General features: G+C 48.2%; 1 protein-coding gene and 1 long non-coding RNA gene across 8 annotated transcripts in view; one reads left to right on the plus strand and one right to left on the minus strand.

Annotated features, from left to right (window-relative positions):
- Nucleotides 1–24,324, minus strand: part of CUX1 (cut like homeobox 1) — a 379,575-nt gene that overhangs the window by 138,710 nt on the left and 216,541 nt on the right. For all 7 annotated transcript variants that reach the window (XM_074264161.1, XM_074264162.1, XM_074264156.1 and 4 more), the window contains exon 8: nucleotides 22,045–22,111. In XM_074264161.1, the coding sequence (XP_074120262.1) occupies nucleotides 22,045–22,111 (67 nt within the window). The remainder of the gene's footprint in view (nucleotides 1–22,044; nucleotides 22,112–24,324) is intronic.
- On the plus strand, nucleotides 5,917–9,250 carry LOC141540306 (uncharacterized). Its single transcript, XR_012481519.1, has 2 exons — nucleotides 5,917–6,160; nucleotides 8,988–9,250. It is a non-coding gene; the product is annotated as an uncharacterized LOC141540306 (long non-coding RNA).

Below are 24,324 nucleotides of genomic sequence, written 5' to 3' on the forward strand. Positions count from 1 at the left end.
CCAAGGACAACGTGCTTAGGATATTTGGAGATGACTGGTGGCGTCCACCCTCCGGCTGCACTGGGGCAAAGAATGGCTCCTACTGATAAAGTACGATTCCCAAGACAAACAGGATCGGCCCGCTCTTCTCATCGGCACCGAGAGTCTGGGTTTCTGCAATATAAGTGTCTTCTTTGAGGACAACTCGCAAATTAATAATTCGGCTGTCCCAGCTTTGTTTGTAAAGTGTTATACAAACACTGAGGAGAGGGCCAGACTTGCTGGCCCCTGCCACGGCGGACGACGATGCCCTTAGAATCTCGTCTTTCTTTTAATTGTGCATTTTGGGGTTTGTTTTTTTTCCACTGGGATGGGAGCCCTTGGTATGAAAACAGCAATTTCCAGGCTAAACGATGACTGGGGGCCTGAGCAGTTAAAGACTCGCTCCGGGCTCATACATGTCCGAGGGAGGCCTTGGACCCGGGGCTTCTCCAAGGCTGGCTCTCTCTCTGCCGGGCAACCTTGCCATGAGGTTTTCCCACTTCTAGGGAGGACGTGCAGAAAGCTCACGGTGTATTAGACACGTGGAGAAACTGAAATGGTAACCCTGCAGTTAGGGTTTTTCTAAATGCCCAAGTGCGGGACGGCCTAGGTGCGTGGCATTACTGAGCCAGTCATTTGTCATCCCTCTCCCTCACCCGGTCTCGGAGGGCTGTTTGAAACCAGTGGGCCTCCCCTGGCCCTGGCGGGAACCTCACGGAGGAGGGCTCGGGCCTTGGCCAGGGTGGGGGTGCCAGAGCAGGCCAGACCCAGGTTCTCCTGACTCCCTATTCTCCTGATTGACAGCTTTCTTTCTGACCCCCATTCAGATGAGCCGGCCAGCCCCAAGGCCTCTGGTCTCTGACAGCACCAGGAGGGCGAGAGGTGAGACAAAGGCATCAGGAGCGCCCCAGCACGGAACCAGAGCCAACGGTGATGGAACAGGGCCCGGATTGGTTCAGTCCCGGTCCATCCATTCCTAGTGTTAGCAGGGTGGCCGGCCCCAGCTCTTTCCTAGGCTGGGAACGATCTCAGATGAGAATCATCCAGTGAGCTCCCCTTCTCCAGGGCCCGTTCTCAGGGAGCCTGACCCATAAAGTGAGAGCCACCAAGGCCTGGGTCACGGAAGACTCCAGGTGGTCGCGCCGGGGGTGGGGGCCCAGACCCAGCACACAAGCACTGCCTTTTGGACGACTGACAGATCCTTCTACTTCTAGAACCATAGAAATGCTCCCTTTAAAATGCCAAGTAAAAGGAAAATGGCTTCCCAACGAGCACGCCCCAGAAAACAGGGATCCCAACATCCCAGCGTGAGAAGGGAACGCTCAGTTTAGGAGCCATGTAGCAAGCTGCCCCGCGAGCCCTGGCCTTCCTTTTCTGTTGTTCTGTGCGCTGGCACACGGTCCCTTCCCAGCCAATACTTGCTGACTGACCGATTTAGAAATCACAAGACGTCAGGATCACAGACTCAGACCTAGGAGGGACTGGGAGGCATCTAATCCGACCTCCTCACGCTCAGGCCCCGGGACGTGTTCCTCTTTGTTCGTCATCGTTAAGCTCGAAATAAAAACAAAAACCAAACAGGATATTCTAGGAGCCCTGGATGATCCGAGACTCGAGTGAGCCGTCAGAGACACAGCTTCTCCTTCTGAAAGGCCATAAAAAGGGCTGCCTGAATGGCCACCGTAAGTTTATATTTTTAGCTGTGGATACTCGGAAAAATGAAGCTTTGAGGAGAAGACAGATTAATGTGTCAATAAAAGCTGAGCCGAATCACAAGCTGCTCAGAATGGAATGGCTTTTCTGGTTTTGGACACTCTCCTAAGAGAAGTGAAGGCCCTGGAGGCCCAGGAGGCCCAGGAAGAAGGGGCACAAGGCGGAGGGTGGCCAGGCAGGCCTACTCGAGGCCCAAGACAGGAGAGGGATGGCTTGGGGGTGAAGCCGGCGCACATTCTCCTGGGAAGTGGGAGCCCTGGGCACACTGAGGTCTCCCCCACTCTCTATACACTTTATAGCCACTTGCCCTCACCGAAAGTCCTGAATTGGCACGACTGGGACACCAACGTCTTAGTGCGGTTTCATAGGAGGTCAGTCTAGCCACCAGGATTGTTTCCCTGTTTTGAGAAGGGCCCTCAGATTCTGTCCTGGTAGGGAGCTCTGGGCCAAGGCAGATCAGCACTCCCGGGCCCTCCAGTCTGGGAGGAGTCCGGAATAGGAGTGGGCTGTCCCGCCCCGGGGACCACCTCTCTACCCACTATTCCACCTGCGCTTCCCGGGGAGTCAGGCTCAGGCTGAACCGCCGAGCCCTTTTGATGTATTCCTGGCTTTCATTCCCCAATTGATAAACTGTCAAGGGATATGAATAGGCAGTTTCAGAACAAGCAATCACAGCTCGCTGTGGTCACATGAAAATAGGCTCTAAATCACTATCGATTAGAGACATGCAAATCCACACAACTCTGCGCCATCTCCTACTTATCGTCACATCGGCTAGTATGACAGAGGGAAAACGACAAACGCCAGAGGTGACGTAGAAAAGCAGATGCATGGTTGGTGGAGTAGTTGTCAACTAGCCCAGAGAACAATTTGTCCAAAAGACTGTAGACTATGATTACCCTCTGTCCCGGCAATCCCAACACAGGAGCTTTGTCCCAAAGAAAAGGGAAAAGAGCCCGTCTGCATGAAAATATTTATACCAAGTCTTTTTGAGGTGGCAAAAGGAAATGGAAGGGATGAGTAAACAAGTTGTGGTACACGATTGCGATGGGACACAAGTGGGTTGTAAGAAATGATGAGCAGGATGCTCTCAGAAAGACCCGGGAAGATGGATGTGAACTGATAGAAAGTGAACGGAAAAGAACCGGCAGATCCGCGATCACAGCAACAGCAGTATCGTAACGGTGTGAAAGCCTCAGCCACGCTGATCAAGACAAGGATAGGACAATTCCAAACGATGAAAAACGCTATCCACTTCCAAAGAGAGACTGATGAACTCTGAGTGAGCCGAATATAAGGATGATCTTCACTTTTTAGTTTTTGTTTTGGGGCAGTATGGATATATGGAAATGTTTCTTTCATATATATAAGTGATGGTTATTGCTGTGTTCACAGTGGATGGAGGAGGAGTGGGAGGGAAAGAGTTAGAACTTAACAATTAAAAAATAAAAACAAAAAAATGATCTATCGTCGACTCGGCAAAGATCACAAAGTCACAAATATAGATGTGGAAAGGACCTCAAAGGACATCATTTAATCCCCTCAACTGACAGAAAGGGGAACTAAAGAGTCAAGGATGTTCTGTGATCCTTCCAGCGTGACACACGGAGTGAGACATGTTTGGGGACAGCCTCGACTCCCGCAGCCGGCCCGGTACCACCAGGGGTGGTTCCACCTGTGATGGCGCAGATGAGCAAGACTTGATCCCGGCCCTGGGCAGAGCGAAGAAAGACATGCTAATGCTCTTGCTTGCTCAGATCTGGCTCTACCGGCCCACCCTGTCCAGGAGGAAGCAGAAAGATGCTTTTGCTTCCGCTCCACCGATACTCCTGCGCGCGTCTTAGAGACGGGGGGTAGAATAACATCCCAGTGCCAGACCTGGAGTCAGCAGGACCTGGATCCCCATCCTGCCTCAGTCCCTTACTACTTGTGGGAGCCAAAGCAAACCTCTCCAGCTCTCTGGTCTTTATATCTCTCCTCTGGAAAATGTCGGTCCCTTCCACTCTGTGTCTCTGAATCCCCAACACGCCATCGTATTGTTGGGGTCTGGAGGTGCTCCCAGTGGCTTTTGATTTTGAACAGGGTGGGGATGACGCATTTAATTAAACGAAACAAACATGCATCAAGTACCTACTCCGTCCCAGGCTCTCTAAACATCCTCTTGGGAATGGAGCAAACACCGACTTCATCATTACATGGGAAATGTTTTTTTTTAATTTTTATGAATGTTATTTATAAATGTTTTTTATTCCAAAAAAAAAAAAATAGTCACAGAAATGCTGATCCCCAAAAAGGGTTGTTTTTTTTTTAAGCTCCAATTGTTAACTGTGATATAAAGGCCATACTGAACCAGGTCAAGCATTATAAAGTGATTATCGAGTAAGGAAAGAGGTTTATTTGTATTCTGTGAACTCCCAACTAAAAGGCATAAAAAGCATGTCCATCCTAAGAAAAGAGCTGTTATATAACAGGGGCTACCAGGACTGTGGTCACAAAGGCAGCCTCCGGAGGGGAACGTGGGAGTCGGTGGCCTGCGGGCCTGGGGATGAGGGGTCCCTTTCTCCAGGGAGTGGGGGATAACGTAAGAAGAGCCAACCTCAACTCCGAACATCGTGGGGTCCCACAGGAACCCCTAAGGTAGGAAACACGGGATGAAAGGATCCGTCCGGGGAAGGGTCCGCCAGAAAAGAAGGGTGATCCAGTTAGCTCCGTTCAGAGAGACACTGGGAGAAGGGCGCTCTAATGCCCACTTTTTCTTCAGGGAACGGGGGGACAAAGGAAAGCTGCGTTACTAAAAGCAGGCACTGACTAAGTAGCGTCTCAGGAAGCACATTAGCTGTACTCCTCTTGGCAGGTTAAAATATGGTAGATTTGAAAAGAGGCCAGATTTCTTCATGCAGCTTAAAATAGAGGCTTAGAAAATAAACGTGTATGTGAAGGCTCCCTGCTATAACAGGACCACACTTAGCCACACGAGGAGGGAATGTCAGAATTAAATTCAACTCAGGAATATTCAAGCGCTTCTGTCAAGTCTGAGAGACTTAGCAATGGCAGAGTACAAAGAATTATGGATTTGGGTTTGTTTTAAGGCCTGTTCTAAGGGTCATCTTCTACACGTATAAGACCTTCCCTGATCCCCTCTCCCCCTCGGCTGGTCAGGCTCTCCCTCCCCCAACAGTCTTGTGTCTATATAGAGAACGTGGCATCTCCCCTGGTCAGACCATAATCCTCTAGAAAGCGGGATCTGTTTTTGCTTTTTCTTTGCATCCCCGGTTTGGTGCCTGGCATACAGCAGGTGCATAATAAATGCTTATGGGCAGATTACGTATCTTTTTTTTTTTTTTTCCTTCTGAGGCTGGGGTTAAGTGACTTGCCCAGGGTCACACAGCTAGGAAGAGTTAAGTGTCTGAGACCAGATTTGAACTCAGGTCCTCCTGAATTCAAGGCTGGTGCTCTATCCACTGCGCCCCCTAGCTGCCCCCCAGATTACTTATCTTGATGACTTTGGTTAAGTCAGTTTTTTCATCTGCATGATGTTAGGGCAGAGGCGGACCCCAGTGCTAGGGTTTCTTCTAGTTGTACACACCATGAAGGAGGCAAGACTCATCTCCTGTCCACAACAATGCTTCCTGTGGGGCCAGGGAGAGAGAGCGTGTGCCCCATAGCACAGACTGCTGTGGTCCGATGTTACGTGGCTTTGCTCCATCTTCCTGATGCTCTAGACTGTCTGCTGTCCCTTTGAACACACTCCATGGCTCCCAACTTAGCAATGAGGGGACAGGACTTGGGATCCCAAAGACCAGAATTCTAGTCCTGCCTCTGACAGGAGTGACTCGGGCGACTCAAGGCACCCGGAGAGAAGTCCCCATGTAGCAAGAGCTCCCCTAACCCTACATCCTTTCTCAAAAGGCTGCATGTGGCTGGGATGCCATCTTCCCGTTTCCACCTAGGCCATCCTTCAGCCCAAGGCCCCCTCCTCACTTATAAATGCATTCATTTACAAACACAGCTCCCCACTCCCAGACTGAAGGGTGTCCTCCCTCTTGACAGACACCCCCACAGGACACACCCCTTAGGCACTTGCATTATGACTTGTACAACCCAAGGATGGGCTTTCACTGACACAGGGACTCTCAGTCGGGACAATCTCCCTCCCTATGGAGACGAGCATCCCACAGTGTCAATGAGGGCAGTGGGAATGCCCTCGGTTACCCGGCCTGCTCTAACGCCAGCTCTCTACAATGGCACCTGGGGACTCCAAGCTCGGACGCGGCCATTTCTAACACCATTTTCCCCCCTTGGGGGGCACGGTGCTTGAACAGCGGTTGTGATGCATGCTGCCATGCTGGGATGGGAACTGCACGGAGGGACTGAGCTCACGAGGGGGAAGTTTGGGAGGGCAAGGAATGGAGGAAGCATCAGGCAAGTGACTCGATTAGCTTCCAGAGAAGGTTGGGGTATAAGCCATCTCCTTAATAGCTGATTGCAGACTGACCTGACTCAGAGACCGCTACTCAGTATATCACACTTGCATCTCCTAACTGGTATTATATACATTTATATATACATACGTAAGCCATCAGCCACACTGAGGGCCACATGCTGCCTATTATTTATATCTTCTCTAGTGGCTAACACAGCAGCCATTTAATAAATATTTTTGAATAATGGTGAAAACCAGAGTTTAGTAGGAAGCGTCCCAGGCTGGATTTTAATCAGAGTTCAGACAACCACGTTAACATCGGGACATCTCTCTCTCTCTCTGTCCCGTCTCTAGAAGGGCAACAAAAATCGCCCAGGATGATCCAACGGGAGATAGGAAAGTGCGTGGCTACCATAGAAAATGCCATTTAAAAAGTGAAGCTTGAGTTATTGTTAATTTCTTAAAAACTCATAGGAGACAGTTTGACCCTGACAAGCAATGGGTTAATAAGATGAAATATCAACGATGGTCAGTTTCTTGTCCAGACCAGCCAGGACGCGCTCTCACGCATTCACAGCAGTTTGCCCTGTTCCATCCCAGAGCTCGAGGGACCCTCACAGTCTCAGCTACGACGGAAAATGCACTTGACACACTTCCCACTGGCTATCAAAATTGGACCCAGATCTTTCCTGGCCATCACTCCCTTTTTACTATGGCATACTTAAATTCACTCTGTAGAGCACGTTTATGGTGTCTGTGGCGGGCCAGAATCGGCTTTTCCCCCGCCACAACATCAATCCACTCGGCTGTCACCCGCAGGTGATTCTGATGCTGAGAAGTTAGGCGAGAGAAGCCAGAGAGCTTCAGAGCTGGCACCGAACCGGCATCTCCTGGACCGGTTTTAGCGACAAAAGTAACCTAACGTCTGAATTTCATCTTGACAATCTCTCTCTCCTCTTTATCTTTTTAAAATGATCAGATGTAGGACAGGGTTGGGCTTTGTGGGTTCTGTTTAAGATTCAGGCTCGCTTAGAGGCTGGGAGAAGTGCCAAGGGTGAATTCATGCTGCGCTCGTCCTGAGGAGCCGCTAAGCTCCAAGAAAGACTGTGCTGGACACCAGAGGACGCAGTCGCTTTGCGTCTTCCTCCTTTCCCCTCCAATTCGATGGAAGTTCCTTAAGGACCAAATGACTTATGTCATTTACTTTGGGACTTTGTGTCTCCGGGGTCTAGGATTGGGGCTAGCACACAGCAGGTACTTCACACAGACTTCTTCATTTATTCACTCTAGACTCCAAGACTTTTCATCTGTTAAATGATGGAGCCAAATTCCATCAGAGGATCCCACGTTCTGGTGGACAAACAAGCTCTTCATTTTACAGATAAGGAAACTGAGGTGGAAGTCACACAGCTGGGAAGCGCCAGACAGGATCTGAACCCCGGTCTTTTGGTAATAGAGCCAAGTATCTTTTTAGTTCTGAATCCCAAAATACATATTTCCTTATACAAATATCATAAGTACAACTAAGTCCCAGAACTGGAAATCTACTGAAAAAGACTCACTTCTTTCTGACCTCCAATCTGCTCTAATGCTCCAGCCAAAAGGGGACAGTGATAGGGACTCTCTCCCTGCATCGGGGCACAGGGAGAGCGTTGATATTTCTGGGATCCAGCCGTGGTTTCTCTGCTGACCGGTAACTGAGCAAGAGAAGCAAATCCTGCCATTGGTCCTGGTGTGGCCATCAGTACTACTCCAGATTAGCATCGTGGGCTGCAGCCTTCCCGTGCAGTAGCCCCATTCCAGCCTTCAGGAGCCTCCCATAACACCTCTGCTACTTCCTCCGATGGTGACCAGAGGTCAAAAGAGTGGGATTTCATGCTTCCTCTGAAGGAATAACTCTTACAGAGAAAAGATGTAATCCTAGACTCTTATTTTCTTGCACAAAGATAGCCAACAGAGATCCAGAAACATCCATTTATGCCCTAAACAAGTTCCTTCTAACTAAATTTGGTTTATGAAACTGGCAACAGTGTATGTATTAAATGTCTCTGCTGGGAAATCCGTTGTGTGTGTGTGTGTGTGTGTGTGTGTATGTATATGTGTATATCTATATATCTATCTTCACAATATCCAACTCTATTGGAATGGGAAGGCTTTTACATATATATATATACAAATATTAAAAAACATATATGTATGTTTGTTTAATATTTGTATATACATACATATATATTTCATATTTATATACATGTTTGTTTAATATATATGTTTAATATTCATATATATATTTCATATTTATATACAAGTTTGTTTAATATTTGTATACATATTTAATATTTATATACATGTTTGTTTAATATATATGTTTGTTTAATATTTGTATATATATATTTCATATTTATATACAAGTTTGTTTAATATTTGTATACATATTTAATATTTATATACATGTTTGTTTAATATATATATTTAATATCTGTATATGTATGTTTAATATTTATATACATGTTTGTTTAATATATATGTTTGTTTAATATTCGTATATATATATTTCATATTTATATACAAGTTTGTTTAATATTTGTATACATATTTAATATTTATATACATGTTCGTTTAATATATGTATTTAGTATATGTATGTTTAATATTTATATACATGTTTGTTTAATATGTTTAATATTTGTATATATGTGTTTATTTAATATTTATATACATGTTTGTTTAATATTTGTATATATGTTTAATATTTGTATACATGTTTGTTTAATATATACATGTTTGTTTTATATATGTGTTTATTTAATATATATATATGTTTGTTTAACAGAACACACAATAACAAGATGTAGTGTAGCTAAATGGTCCAGCGAGCCGGCCCTGAAGTCATAAAGACCTGGGTTCGAGACATCTCCAGCACCATGGACAAGTCCTTTACCTCTCCATGTCACAACCTGCTCTCTAGGACTCTTGGGTGAAGAAGACATGTCCATTTGGGTCGTTGAGAGTTTCCTTACCCCAATGAAAGCACATCTAGCCCAAATGCCACGCCGCAATGGCCACGTTGTTAAAGCTGAGCTGTCTTGGCCACGACATGGATGAGAAGCAACGTTCTGTTAGAGGCACGTATTGAGCAGGAGGGGGATGAGGAGGTAGAAGCCCTGAGTCTGAGTCAGAGTGAACCCCAGTTCTAACACTTACTTTCTGTCTGACTCTAGGCAAAAAACAGAAGCTCTCGGAGGCGCAGTTTCCTCTCCTTTAATGTGGGGATGCTAACTCTTGGTCTCAAAGGACCACAAGCAAAGAGCTAAGGTCAATTATCTCAACTACAGGATTGAGAGGGAAACATTCAGTAACCCTCAAATCACTCTAGAAATGTGGGTTGTTATATTATTATCAGTCATCTGGATGGTATAACATTACTGCAGATTGCTATCATGGTTCTTGAAATGTGAACCAAGCCTGCAGTGTGAAGTTATTATTAGTGTAATATTATTTAGAAGTAATTTCTTATTATAGTTTTTAAAGAGCTGCCGTATGTCCACTGGATAGGAGGACAGTGCCAACTGTCCTTCTCCATCAAGAACAGCTATTTCAGGGTGCTTTAGGCTTCTCTTTTAATAGCTGAGTTCAGAGACTTCTAAATCTTGCAGAGACAGAGAAGACTAACTGCCCCCCTGACCAGATGAGGAAAGGCTTTGCCCAGGAGCCCTGTGCCCCTCACTACGGCTACGCTATGAGAGTGGCTCGGACCACCGAGACCGCCACGGACAATAACCCATTCGAGATGCCGCCAGTGGGAAGGCGGCCTCCCGGAGCCGGCTCTCTGAGGGCAGGGGCTGTGGCCTGTTAGTGTCTGGCGACCGATGGATGGCAGTCCTGCCTTTTTGTGGGTGGCACATCATATTCTTTTCCTGCCATCACAGAATTCTGAACTTCAAACTATACACAGCCTGTCTTTCGAAATGAGAAATACATGAAAATGTACACATTCTGTATACACAACAGCCTTTTAGGATCACCTTCTTAGACCTAGAAAAGACCGAAGAAAGCCGGACAGTCCAACCCTGTCATTTTACAGAGGAGATAAAAGTCAGAGAGATTGTAGGATCCAGCCAAGGTGGCAAGAGCAGGATTCAAATCCAGGTTCCCTGAAATAGTGCTTTCCTTCCAAGATAACTTTTTATTTGCCATGTATTTATTTTTTAAAAATAATAACAGTAACAATGGCCAGCATTTACGCAGCCCTTTAAAGTTTGCAAAGTACTTTATATATTTAATCAGTTGATCCTCACTAGGGACCATTATTATCTCCACTTTAGAGACAGGTAAACTGAGGTTCAGAGAGGCTAAGTGATTTGTCACCCAACTAAACATTCAAACTGAACTTGGAATCAGGAAGTCCAAAGGTTGTTGGAGCCACTCGTTCTCTGCGGGAGCCTGGGGAAGTCCCCTCATCTGTAAATCGGGAACAAGAGCAACGTTGGGGGTTGTGAGGACGAAATGAGACGTGATTTGGGACGTGCCGGGCAAACTGGAAGCGCGGTAAATGCTGGCTATTGTTACCTATCGATCGGGCTGCCACAGGCGCAAAGACAACGGATGAAGGATTCCCCTGGGAGGGGCCACAAGGGAAGATGCAGAAGCAGCCCAGAAATGGGGGGGGGGGAGAGGCAGCCGGGGGCGGCTTCCAACGCCCAGCTCGGTGGGTGACTCAGAGAGCGTCTAATCAAGGAGGGCTGATCGACTGAGCTGGCATCCAGAAAGTCAGAATGAGATTTCTATCTGTCAGATAAATAACCCACAGGAAATGTGGCTTCAAGGTCACATTCTAGGAGGGCAGGGCGCTCCTTTTCGGAGGTAGGGTTAGAAAAGGGAGTTTTAAAAGGAGGAGGGAGGGCGGGGAGACTCTGGGCAGTAAGACTGGCTCCAGAGGCCCGTCTGCTTTTGCGTCCTGGGCTAATTGGCCAATTTCCACCCACATTGCCTACATTCGTCTTCAGGGAAACGAGCGGCTCTGCCCACGGCGGCTGAGGGGTTAATGCCGGCGGCTCGAGAGTGCCCCAAGTCTGTACTCTGTTCATCGGAGCATTAAATCTGAAAGCCCCAGAGAGCCGAGCACACGGCAGCAAGGGCGATGCTCTAACGTTCTCCATTAAAAATTCATCTCGCAGCCTCGCCACCGTCCTGGCTCTGGCTACGAGGGGAGCTGGCGGGGGGAAGATGAGACACCCCATGGTCTTCCTGGCAATTGGAGACACTCCTCCACAAGCAGCACCTCAGGAAGAGAATGAAAGGGCAAACAAACCGTGAAACAAATCAATGAGTTCAATTATCCCCCCCCCCCTTCCTATAGGAAACGTCTCCTTCTTGGGGCCATTCCAGGAGATTCTTTAATGGTGGCCAAGAACAAGAACACTGCCCGTTCTCGCCGGGCACCCCACTGCTCGGCGACGCCTCGATCGGGTCTTGGGCCGGGCCTACCTGTCCCGGGGTCACCCAGTGAGATGTCAATGCAACCTCGGGGAGACCCCAGAATGCTTTACGGCGGTTACCACCACCCTCCGGGGCAGATAACACACGGCATAATTGGCTCCCGTTCAAATGCTACGGCTCCCATAAACAATGAATTTAGATTTTAGAAGGCAGTTATTATATGGTTATTAAATTCCAATTGATTTTTTAAGGATATGTTTATTGAAACATTAACAACTGTGGAATAGTTGGAGCTAGGAGCGGGCCGTCCTCACTGCAGCCCTTAAATGCATGGAGACTAATTAAGATCTAGTGCTCTTGTGGCGAATGAGAACCCCAGAAGAGGCAGGGCCCGACTCGGTGTCTTCCAAATGTAAACGGAAAAAAGCCTCGATTTGGTTAAATTTGTTTTTCATCAGACGAGGCCCCTGGAAAGTGGACAAAGTAACCCTCACTTTCTGTCAGCACCAGGAGGATTTTTTGTTTTGGGGACTAACGGCCACTCTGGGAAAGTCCCTTTAAGGTGCCCCAGAAATTGATGGCAGGGAAGGTATGAAAGGAGTGGGGAAGACTTGGACCCCTCTCAGTGAAAGCCCCTGGCCAGCAGGAAAGGCGCAACAGATGGATCTTGAAAAATGAGTCTACGACTTCTGCCATAAGGCGACGCCCACCTCCCAGGAACGAGGACCCCCAGATGTGCCAGCCGAGCTGCTGGGGAGAGGGCTCGCTTCAAGGCCTGTTCTTTGTGCAAAACCTTGTCTCTTCTCTGGCCTTCATATCCTGTGTTCCCAAACATAGCCTTTCCTGGGAGTCATCTCTGGTAACCAAGAATAGAAGGGGGTGGGGTGGGGAAGCTGTTCAGAAATCCTCCCCCCACTAGCTCACGGATGGAGAGCAAAGGCCGCAGGATACACGGCGGGTCTGTGGACTGCCCCAGCTGTGGCGCCCTTCGGCCAGATGCAGACCCTCAGGTCAAGAAGGATTCCAGATTCCAGGCCTGGCCCCCTACTTGTGGGTTTCTCCCACAAGCTTAAATGGTCTGGGGGATTAGGGCTTCCTGAGCCTAAGGATAATGACCGACAAGGGCCCCTCAGGCCCAGGCTGGGATCTGGAACTAGAGCAGACCTCAGCTTTTACAGGTAAAGAAGCTGGGGCCCACGATGGGGAAGGCACTTGCCCTGAGTCACACTGCTCAGTAACTGGGAGGATCTGAGCCAGGGTCTCCAGACGCCTTCCGCGGGCACTTAGCACAGTGCCTGGCACATAGTAGGTGCTTCATAAATACTTACTGATGGACTGATTAATGCTCTCTTTGTTAACTAGCCTTTCAATGTTATTAAATCAATTTATTTCTGTTAAATATTAAATTGTTTATAAGTGACTCATTTCATTCCAATCCAGAACCTGACCGACCGGATTGGTCCCAAAGTCCAATTTAGGCCCTTCTCCATTCACTGGGTCCTTCCTTCATTAACCTGTCAATCTCTTCCTGTCACTCTGACTTCTCCCTTCAAAGACATTTTTTCCAAGGTCCAAACCGTCAGTTTATTAAGTCACAGACAGACATATTTTAGACTAGAAGAGGACTTCAGCTCCATCTTTCTTCTCCATGACTACGAATTGTACTCTGGCCTACTTCGCTTCCCAGGCACCTAGCCGGTCATCAAAGATCTCTGTGGAACTGCCTCAAATGAATTACCCTTAACTTTTCTTTTTCTTCTTTTAAAAAAATCAGTCTCAAAGATATAGAAATAGTGATTAGAGAGAAGATCGAAACAAGTCAATATTTTTAAAGCATCCATGCTAGTCATTGGGGGTACAGAGACAAAATGAAACCGTTGTTGCCCTCAGAGAGCTTATTATCTCTGTAAATAAAGGCACATAAAATTGTGCAAAACAAAGCAAGAAAAACATAGGAAGTGTATCAGGGCATCCCAAAAACTTAGTTTAAGTATACTAAGACTTTTTGGGCCACCTTGTCTATCTCATCTCCCTCTCTATACTATTTTCTCTCTTTCTTTTCTTCTCCCTCTGTCCCTTCTCTCCTTTTCTTTTTTCTTCTTTCTTTCTCTGACTTCCCTCTCCCCTTTCTCTTTCTGCCTCTCCCTCTGTCTCTCCCTCCATCTCTCTGCGCCTTCCTCCCTCCCTTTCATTAAACATATTTATCTATGTAAAACAAAAGTAAACCGGGCTGGTCAGAGACCGTCTGAAAGTCAAGTGCTACAAGTCAAAACTGTCTATTAGTTGGAAGCAAATATTTCAAATTCTCCTGACTGTACAAACAGATAACCACCGAGCTGCCTGAGCAGCGGGGAGCAGGAGCGCCGGCTGCACCTGGGCTCCAGGCCCCGGGAAGCCTTCGACAAGGCCCAGGGAGCTCGTCCGTCACGTTCCGTGGGGAGAGCTCGAGTGGGCCGGGTGGGTAAAGGGGCTTCTCTCTCAGGAGACTGAGAATAAAAGGGAGACAAATACAAGACAATCTGACACTTTTACTTATAAGATCCTTTTCTCAGAGAGCTCTGCATGCTACACACACACACACACACACACACACCGTAAATTTCTTTTTTAAACCTTTTTGAGGTTCAAAGGCTTTTTCCCTTTGCTACACTGCTGCATTTCTTAGGCCTGCCAGGGGTCAGATGCAGCCGGACAGGAATCCTGGGTACTCAAAGGGATTTCCAGTGGGAAGGGAAGGAATGGAGCTTTTTGAAAAATGTCTTTTTTTCTCCTCGTCCCGCCCAGCTTCTAGCCATAAGGAAGCCTCCTGGGCTTGTGAAAACACCAGGCCAATGCTATAACTCTGGGGAGACTCACACAGCTACTCTCGGGGTGCGAGCCAAAAACAACGCCTTGGTGGGGTCTCCCATTCCAAAGCCTTTAGGTGTGTTGTTAAAGAGCACACAGGGACTGAAAACACCTTCGGCTTTTCCCAAGATGCATAATTAAGCTCTTTTGGAGATAAGAACTTTGGGAATGAAAATAATCTAGCCATATTGTCCCTCCTAAGGCTCTAGTCAGGGGGATCTTTCTCCAAGTCCATTCCCTGCCCGGCCGCCAAAGGCTACTTCTCTTCTATTTTTAGGGGAATTATTTTAACGAGGATAATAATTATAGAAACGTGTACTGGAAGTGATGACTCATCAAAGGGACAGGAAATAGATGAGGCTTCATGGCACACAAGCCTGCCTTTCACATCGACTGGGGGAAGCCACACTTAAGTATAGGATGTATAGCCAAATAATTATAGGATGCTCAGGCCCAGTCCAGATTCCAAGTTCCTTTTAGCCGAGGTCCCCAGAGTCCCCCGGATGGAAAAGTACAGAAACGAACGAAAAGGCGGCGCGCTGGGATCCGGGATTTCCAAATGACAGCGATGGTCTTCTCCCCGAGCCACAGCTCAGACCCACAAAGTAAATATGCTGGGGCCCAAATCACAAAGCAATGTGAAACCCCATAAACGGCTCCTTGTTACCACCACGCATCTTGATTAAAGTTACAGAAGACAACTGAACAACACGTCCTACGATGGCAGATTCGGTGATCAGTTTATATAGTTGGAGGGAGATAATGCTGGCCTTGGTACGCCGGTTAGTTTTATGGAACCCCTCCTTCCCCTTTCTTTTTGATTCCTTGTTATGAGAGACGGCTTTCTGGGGAAAGACAGGGATTTATATAGAGGCACGAAGGGGGCACCAAATCGTTAATACATTTTTTTAAACCATTCCCAATAAGATCAGGAGTGAATCACTAATACATTTTTAAAAAATGTATAGATAAGAAACTGCGGATGAATATGTGAAAATAGAATGAGGACTCCCTTTCTTAAAAGACGCTGTGTATTTAGCATGAATTTGGAAAAAAGTGTTGGTTTAAGCCGTTTGTGTCAAAATGTACTGACCTACAGCACAAGTATGACAGAAAATGGCCCCAAATCAAGGTGTCCCATTGTTTGAAGCGTCTTAGGGGACCGTCATTCTAGAGGGACGCCACCAGAGCCCTCTATTTTAAAGCACAAAAGCTGCAGTGTTCACCGTTCATGAGCTCTTCATCAAGCAGGCCAGTTTTACCCATTAACCACTGGCCTCTTTCATCTGGCCTACCTGGGGTCACCGGGATCACAGCTTCCCACGCCCAGCATGCCCAGTGTGCCGGTCCCTGCACCGGCATTCATCTTTATGGGGGGGGGGGGAGAGCCTGCCTCGCCTGGGGGCGCTTGTGTACGCGGAGGGGAGAGGGACGGGGAGGGAAAAAAAAGTGGGGGTAGATTGACTTTGTCACATAACACGAGGTTATCGTTCCCAGATTTCAAAAATATACTCGAACCATCTACAACCATCAATGTCTCTTATAGGGTCTTGGTTCTTGAGAGGAAAAAAACAAGAAAAAGCCTGCCAGGCAAGGGGTAGGACAACCCGAACTTTAAACTTGAGAAGTTTGGCTCTGTGGCCACTTGGGGAGAAAATCTTGCAGGGAAAATCTGGGAGAAAACTTCTCCCCAGGCTAATGCGAGCTGGAAGCATGTCGTATTTTGGTGTGATTCAATATTTTCTTTCATCAGAGGCTCAGAAATTCAGCCCACATGTTAACAGTCATGTCAGCAGCCTACTGTATGTGTTAAGCGTGGTGTCCCTTTGCTAGCTGCTCCTCGCCGGGATGGAGCGAAGAGGCGGCTCCGGAGCCCGGCTGAGGCAGGGATTCCCGGCGCCCGCCGCAGCGCGAGGGCCCGGCCGGCAGGCCTGAGGGCTCGCTGCAGCCACCCAGCAGAGCCGCACGGTCCGGGGGGACGGAGGACAAGGTGCCCGGGGCTTCGTTCTGCAGCCGGAGCCCGAATGGTGGAGAGGGGCACTTTTTATTACACGTCACGTGACTGCCATTTCTTTCCCAATCAGGCTAATTTGATCTGTGTCTGCTGGGGCAGAGGGGAAGCTGGGAAGCACAATGACCTCGGAGCGGAGGGGCGTCTTTGAGTGGGGAAGGCAGAGCAGCGCCTCCGGCCCGGCCGCGGCCCTCATCTGAAACCCAGAAATTCTCTTACACAACAACTGCTCTGGCAAAGCCCCCGATGTTCCAACAAATATGAAACTGTGCTCGCCATTTGTCTGTGGAATCTCTAAGCATTAATAAACATGAAGAAGAACACTTCTCCCTCCCACTCTCAATGACAGCCCCAAACAAAGACCAGCTGTATTCATCAATGGGTCCTTGTTCTGTGCATAAAGGCTAATTACATTTTACTTCAAGCCTACACATGGAAAACTTTACTGTTTCCATCTTGTCACATTCAGCTCCCGATATTCCAGCTGACAAACGGCAAGGCTCACATACAATGAGCTCGGGGGGCTATTAACAGCTTCGGTGCCTTCGCCATGGGCCCTGTGCTGAGTAACGGAGGCCCGGGAGGGCGATCCCCACGGCGGCCCCCACCCCCGCCCTTCTCCTTCTTGGGAAGGGGTGGGCTCCGGGGGCTCCGGAGCCGCTGGAGTTCATCTCCACCGCTGTCGGCGGAGCTCACAAACGCTCCCCAAACTGTTATGTAAGCAAGCGTCCGAGCTTTCCACCTGAGAGCAGACAATATCAGAAATCGCCAAAAGAAGGAGAAAGAAGAAATCGTTTCTGAATCCTTCAGTCTCAGCTTCCTGAAATGCTTTACGACAGCCTGTGAAAAGGCCTGCCGCCCCAGAGCTCACAAAAGCATGCTTATCTAACGAGGAGATGGCCGGAGGAAGGGCCTGGCAGAGGCGGGAGGGAGACAGAGGCCCAGGTGAGGGACAAAGCCCCGCGGAGGGCTCGGGGTCCTGCCCCGAAGCGGCCGAGGGCAGCCCCCAGGTAACAGGGATTCCAATTCAGAACCTAAAGCCAGCCTCCGCTGACTTTTCAAGGAAGGGCTCGCTCTCTGCAGAGACTTTTGCCAAATGGCCAGCCTGCCTGCCGTGCAGAACACTTTCTGTGGTTTGTTTTGGGGGGGCAGAGGCTGCTCAGTATGGAAACTCCCTCCACCAGGGCGTGCTGGCAATTCCTCAGTCCCCTCGAACTTAAGGAGCTGGAGAGTTGTAGCCGGGGGCACCAGGGGACCTGGCCAGGGCCACAGGCGGCACGTGCCAGAGACCAGCCTCAAATCCAAGTCCTTCTGAGATGGCTCTCCCCCCTACCCCGTGTCTCACTCAGGCCATTTACGAGTTAAGAAATCAAAGTCCTTGTAAAACTGGCCAAGCACGGCCCCCTGGGAAGGGGCGCTGGCCGCCCAAACCGTTTGTTCGCTGTATCCCCGAGGGGGAGGCCTCGAGTCCGCCTGTCGTTGGGAGTTCCAGAGCCATTCCTCTCTCCACGAGGGGAGATGGCGGGAGCGTGCTGGACTTAAAAATAAAGGGACAATGTATTCTGTCTCTTTAGGTGGTCTCCTTCCAGGGAGAGCGCAACGGATGGAAGGGACTGCTAAGTTCCACACACAACCCACTGTGCCAGACTCAGAGAGCCCTTTAAAACTGGTCTTTTTGTCAGCCACAGCCTCCACTAGTCCCTTGGGAAGCCCCGCCCACAGCTGGGCCACGGCACAGCCCTAAGCCAACCATGACCAGGCCCTACGGGCCCCCCACATCCTGACAACCTCGTCCAGGCTCCCACGGTCACGGGGGTCAGAAGCAGGGCTGGGCCTGGGCCTCCCTGACTAAAGCCACCTAATATCTGTTAGATCGGTAACGAGGTAAAGCCCAATCTCCAGCGCTGGCCGGCTGGGCCTGGGACACAGGGCCCCCTCCCAGCTGCGGAGTAAAGTGGAAAGCATGCCATCAATCCACGGTCACTGATGGAGCCCGGCGCCAAGCACTGGACCAAGTGAGGCCATCGTTTGTGTACGTTAGCAAACCACCAAAAACCATAGCCAGCCTTCCCTAGACCCGGCCTCCCCCAGACCCGGCCTCCCCTGAACCTGGCCTCCCCTGGACCCAGCCTCCCCTGGACCTGGCAGACGACATGAATGGGGCAGCCCCAGGGGATGTGATCAAAAAACAACCTGCTCGTACCAAAACTACTTACAGCTCTTTAATTTTTTACAGTGAAAAGGTGGAAACACATTACACGGTCAATGAGGAGGGAATGTTGAATAATGATGATGTATTGGTGAAATGGAGTCATCTCATGCTCCACTAACAACAACAATATGATAAATACAAAGAAACGCGGCAGGACCCGGGCAGAGCCACGCAGGAAGGAGGCGAGAACGGTTATCAGCACGGCGCGCACGAGCGCAGCCTCCCACGTGATCCTGCCGGACCCTCACAACTGCTCTGGGCCCATTTAAAGGAGACTGGCCCAGGGCAGTCACTGAGAGCCTCTTCCCGACTACAGCGGGCTCATCTGGAGTCAGGGTGGCCTTGTGGTCACCATCTGACCACATCGGGAACACAAAAAAGATGACACCTTTACGAGGACGCTGACACAAACAAGGCTGGGACGCCAGGGGGTCAGGGGTCAACAAACGGAGACAGCAAGGCAAGAACGGATTTCGTATGTTAAAATAAAGTCTTGTTTTATTTACTTAAAAATGCACAAACCTTTCTTACCGCCTGAGCTGCCCCTGGGTTAGAAGGCGGGTTAGGGGTCAACGGCTCAAGGTCAAGGGTTAGCTCCCTTTATGAAATCTTTCCTCAGATGCTGGAGTCGCTCTCCTCAAACACCCCCTTGTATCAAACTTTATGTCTAGTGGGATAAATGTTACTTCCCCTAATTAGATGATAAACTTTCTGAGGGCAGGGACTGTTTCCCCAGCTTGGCACACAGTAGGTACTTTCTGTTTGATACTATACAAAACAGATTTATTTTTGTTTCTACAATCTTGTATCACTGTCGTGCATAGAGGAGGCACTTAAATGCTCACTGAATAACAAGTTACTGTTATTCTTATTATATTTTATTTTTACCCAAATCTAAATATCAAAATCTAAATAGTCGAAGGTTCTGTGAGGCAATTTTTTGTTCCTATTTGTCAAATTAAAATGTTTCATAAATCTCAAACGTCTCTAAATGGAACTTGTGAAAAGTTTGATAATTTTTTTCTAGATAACGTAGGTGCAGCAGAAACGACTCAGACGTCAGATGTTCTGCTAAAAGAACAAAGGACTGATTTTTTCAGAAGTCAACAAAGCTTACGGAGACGCTGCCCCCAGTTACAAGAAGAGAGATTAAACAGAGGAACCCCAGAACAGAACACCCCGGGGTTTTGTCAGGTGCTCAGGCAGAAGAGATAAAAGAAATCTAGAAAGTGGGAACTTGAAGGGAAGCCCCCAATTATCGTCCCACTGACCTGAGTGAAGCGAGCGGAGGGAGGAGAACCATGGGGGCAGATGGGAGGGTGACCTCGCCCAGCCCAGGGGCCCAGGCGGTCAATGGCGGAGGCCTGGGCCGCAGGAAGGAGATTCCAGAAGCAGGAGGAGGCCTCCACTCGGGAGATCTGTTTTAACTTGACTATGTATGTCTGCCACCAACTCCCCCCAACAACTCGGCGGAGATGGGGGAGGCGGGAAGGAGAGAAAAGAGACGTTTGTTCTTTGAAAAACAATGAAACGCACTTTTAACAGTGATGACTCACTGGACATCTCATGGAAAACCTATCATGTTCTCGAAGCAATCTGGGCACCCAGGGAAATGCTGAGCTATCTCTTCCAGACTGATTAGAAAAGGCTCAGGGGCCCGGCAAGGGCCACCGCCTGGGATCCCCAAAACATGGCTCCCCTCAGGGGGCGCCTCCAGTGGGCCCAGAGCTATCTTTTCCTTCCTTTCTTTCCTTCCTTTTCTCTTTTCTTTCTTCCTCTTTTTCCTTCATTTTTTTCTTTCTTTTTCTTCCATTCCTTTTCCCCCCTTATTTTCTTTTTCCTTTCCTTCTTTTTCTTTTCTCTCTCATTCTCTCTCTTTCCATCTGTCTCTCCTTCCCTACCTCAGGGAATGAAGTAAGTCTCAGTGGAGCTACACTGTGAAGGGACTCATCTTTCTATTGGATCCTTAAGGTAACAGGGAGCCATTATAGTTTTTTGAGGAGGAGAGTGACACGGTCTTTTCCCGGCTCCTGCAGGCCCCCTGAGGCAGGCCCCTGTGCCTGAGAGAGTGCGACTGATGGGGGCCAGAGGTGGGTGGTCAGGGGGTGGCTCTGCTGGGCCCAGGGCAGCAAAGACAAAAACGAAGCACCGAGGGGAATAAAGGCAGATAAATCCTACCAAGGGAGGTGCCCAGCCCCTCCCCCTTGGACAGACCCCAGACATGTCTGCACAGACGGACAGAGGATGCGAGCTCTGGCTGGTAAGTACCATCCCTTTGACGGAGCCACAGAAGCGCTGGCCAGCGCAGAGGCCATTGCACCATGTCAAAGAGGGTCCCACCGACACCAACCAGAGCGACTCGGGATTGCAGAGTTTAGACGCTCAGAGAACCTCCTCACCCCCTTTTATTACAAAGAAACCGAGGCCTTCTCAGGACCTCTGGAAATGGGCTTTACCCGCCTGTGACCCCACTTCTGGGGTGAGAAGGCCCCCAATTTCCTCATCTGTAAAAGTGCACCGTGAGGCCCCTCGCAGCTCTGCTGAACAAAGTGAGACCCTCCAAACTTGATCACAGACTCTCTCCTGGGTCCTTGGACCCTTTGCTGGACCAGCCAGGCTGGAGGAGGAGCAGGAGGAGGGCCAGAGGAGGGCCAGAGGAGGAGCACTAAGAGGAGGGCCAGGAGGAGGGCCAGAAGGAGGAGCAGGAGGAGGACTAAGAGGAGGGCCAGGAGGAGGAGCAGGAGGAGGACTAAAAGGAGGGCCAGGAGGAGGAGCAGGAGGAGGACTAAGAGGAGGGCCAGGAGGAGGAGCAGGAGGAGGACTAAGAGGAGGGCCAGGAGGAGGAGCAGGAGGAGGACTAAGAGGAGGGCCAGGAGGAGGAGCAGGAGGAGGACTAAAAGGAGGGCCAGGAGGAGGAGCAGGAGGAGGACTAAGAGGAGGGCCAGGAGGAGGAGCAGGAGGAGGACTAAAAGGAGGGCCAGGAGGAGGAGCAGGAGGAGGACTAAAAGGAGGGCCAGGAGGAGGAGCAAGAGGAGGACTAAGAGGAGGGCCAGGAGGAGGGCCAGGAGGAAGACTAGGAGAAGGACCAAGAGGAGGAGCAGGAGGAGGGCTAGAAGGAAGAACATGAGGAAGGCCAGGAGGAGGACCAGCAAGAGGACCAACAGGAGGAGGAGCAGGAGGATCATTCACTCAGCCCCCATAGGAGCAGCAGGCCGGTTGTCCCGGCATCCCAAGGACTGTCCGAGGCAGGTGAGGCTCCCCCCCTTCCAACCCATCCGAGGCAGTGCGCGACGCAGGCGGGAAAAAGAGCCAGACGTTGCACAAACACTAATCGATCACAACACGGCAGGCACAGGAGAAAGTGGGGGGTTAAAAACTTACTTTGCAGTAGTTTCTTCATCATATTTGGTTTTCAGGTCAAATAATTCTGTTCGAGTTTTCTCCAGGGCTAAAAGGCAAAACACAAACAGATAAAGGCTAGAGTCGTGGCTCTTCAGCTTGGAGATTCAAATACAAACTCCTTTTTCCTTCCACTGGTGACTGTACCTCTCAAGTAAAAGACAGGATTTGGCTGAGGGTTTGTTTTTAAATAAATTACATTTCTGGTTTTTTTTTTAAAGGTTATGATGGTGGTTTGCATGATTTCACAAAAGCCTTTTGCATATTTCTTGGTAATCTCCATATTGTTTTATCATAAAAGCATCACAGGATTCCATTACATCCATGTATCACAATTTGTTAATCATTGCCCAGTAGTCAGACATTGAGAATTTGATTCCAGTTTTTTATAGACTACAAAAAATGTTATGAAAATCTTTGAAAAGATAAATAGCTCTGGGGCAGCTAGGGGGCGCAGTGGATAGAGCACCAGCCCTGAAGTCAGGAGGAGCTGAGTTCAAATCCTACCTCAGACACTTTACACTTCCTGGCTGTGTGACCCTGAACAAGTCACTTAACCCCAACTACCTCAGGGGAAAAAAAAAGAAAGGCTAGGTAGTTCTTTATTTTTGATTACCTCTTCTTTCAGGGGATAATCCTAAAAACAGGATCATTTCTATAACTTTTGCTGTACACCAGTCAGACACACTCCAAAAATCTCAAGAAGTTGTGAATGTCCTGTTTGACCCCAACCATTGAGCTTTCATGGCTGGTTATTCTTGCTAAGCTGATGGGTGTTAGGTAGTGTTTTCAAGATATTTTCATTTGCATTTCTTTAATAATGATCAGTTTTTCAAATAATTATTAATATTAATTTCTTGAAAACTACACATCTCCTCTGGTAATTTTTCTACTACAGAATCACCTTTGTAAATTGCTTAACAATTTTTTGGTATATTTTTGATGTCAAGGCTTTATCTGTTTGTTCAATTAAGTTCAATGACTTTCAGTTCATAAAGTGCTCTAACTTTTACATCGCCCCTTCTAAGTTGCAATTTTTTGGCGATAAGTATTTTGTAATTCTTTTTTTTCTTTAAAAAATATATTTTGTTGATTTATAGACTTATTACTAATGTAAAAATGCATATATTGTCTCGAATAATTGCTTTTACATGAGGAATAGAATTGTCTCCATTACTGGCATAAGTAATTATTCCATTTTGTAAGTTCGGGCTAGCTTTCTGGAGGTCCTTCGGATGGGCCTTGGTCTCAGCAGGATAGACACATGAGAATGGTCAAGAATAATCTAGAGTCTTTATTCTGGCCCAGTCTTGATCTTAATGCAGGAGGCAGGACAGCCACCATGAGGGTGGTCAAAGATAGAATGCTCCCTTTCCAATCCTTCTCAGCCCTTAAATACCCTATAACAATTACATCATTATAGCACACTGAGTATGTGTGAACTAGAGAGCCATGACATCACCATGTAAGCACTAAGTATATATGGGAACTAGAGAACCATGACATCACCATGCTAAGTACTAACTATATATGGGAACTAGAGAACCATGACATCACCATGCTAAGCACTAAGTATTATGGGAACTAGAGAACCATGACATCACCATGCTAAGCACTAAGTATTATGGGAACTAGAGACCCATGACATCACCATGCTAAGCACTAAGTATTATGGGAACTAGAGACATGACATCACCATGCTAAGCACTAAGTATTATGGGAACTAGAGAACCATGACATCACCATGCTAAGCACTAAGTATTATGGGAATTAGAGACATGACATCACCATGCTAAGCACTAAGTATTATGGGAACTAGAGAACCATGACATCACAATGCTAAGCACTAAGTATATATGGGAACTAGAGAACCATGACATCACCATCCTGAGTACTAACTATATATGGGAACTAGAGAACCATGACATCACCATGCTAAGCACTAAGTATTATGGGAACTAGAGACCCATGACATCACCATGCTGAGTACTAACTATATATGGGAACTAGAGAACCATGACATCACCATGCTAAGCACTAAGTATTGTGGGAACTAGAGAACCATGACATCACCATGCTAAGCACTAAGTATTGTGGGAACTAGAGAACCATGACATCACCTTGCTAAGCACTAAGTATTGTGGGAACTAGAGAACCTTCATCTCATCAATTCCTCTGAGTTAACACCTTGTTGTAAGTATCCTTGCTTCAAGGGGACTTCTCCAGAGTTCCGGCCCTCTACACCATTTCCTTCCATATTTT

This window comes from Sminthopsis crassicaudata, chromosome 4, assembly GCF_048593235.1.
Source record: "Sminthopsis crassicaudata isolate SCR6 chromosome 4, ASM4859323v1, whole genome shotgun sequence".
NCBI classification, from domain to species: Eukaryota; Metazoa; Chordata; class Mammalia; order Dasyuromorphia; family Dasyuridae; genus Sminthopsis; species Sminthopsis crassicaudata.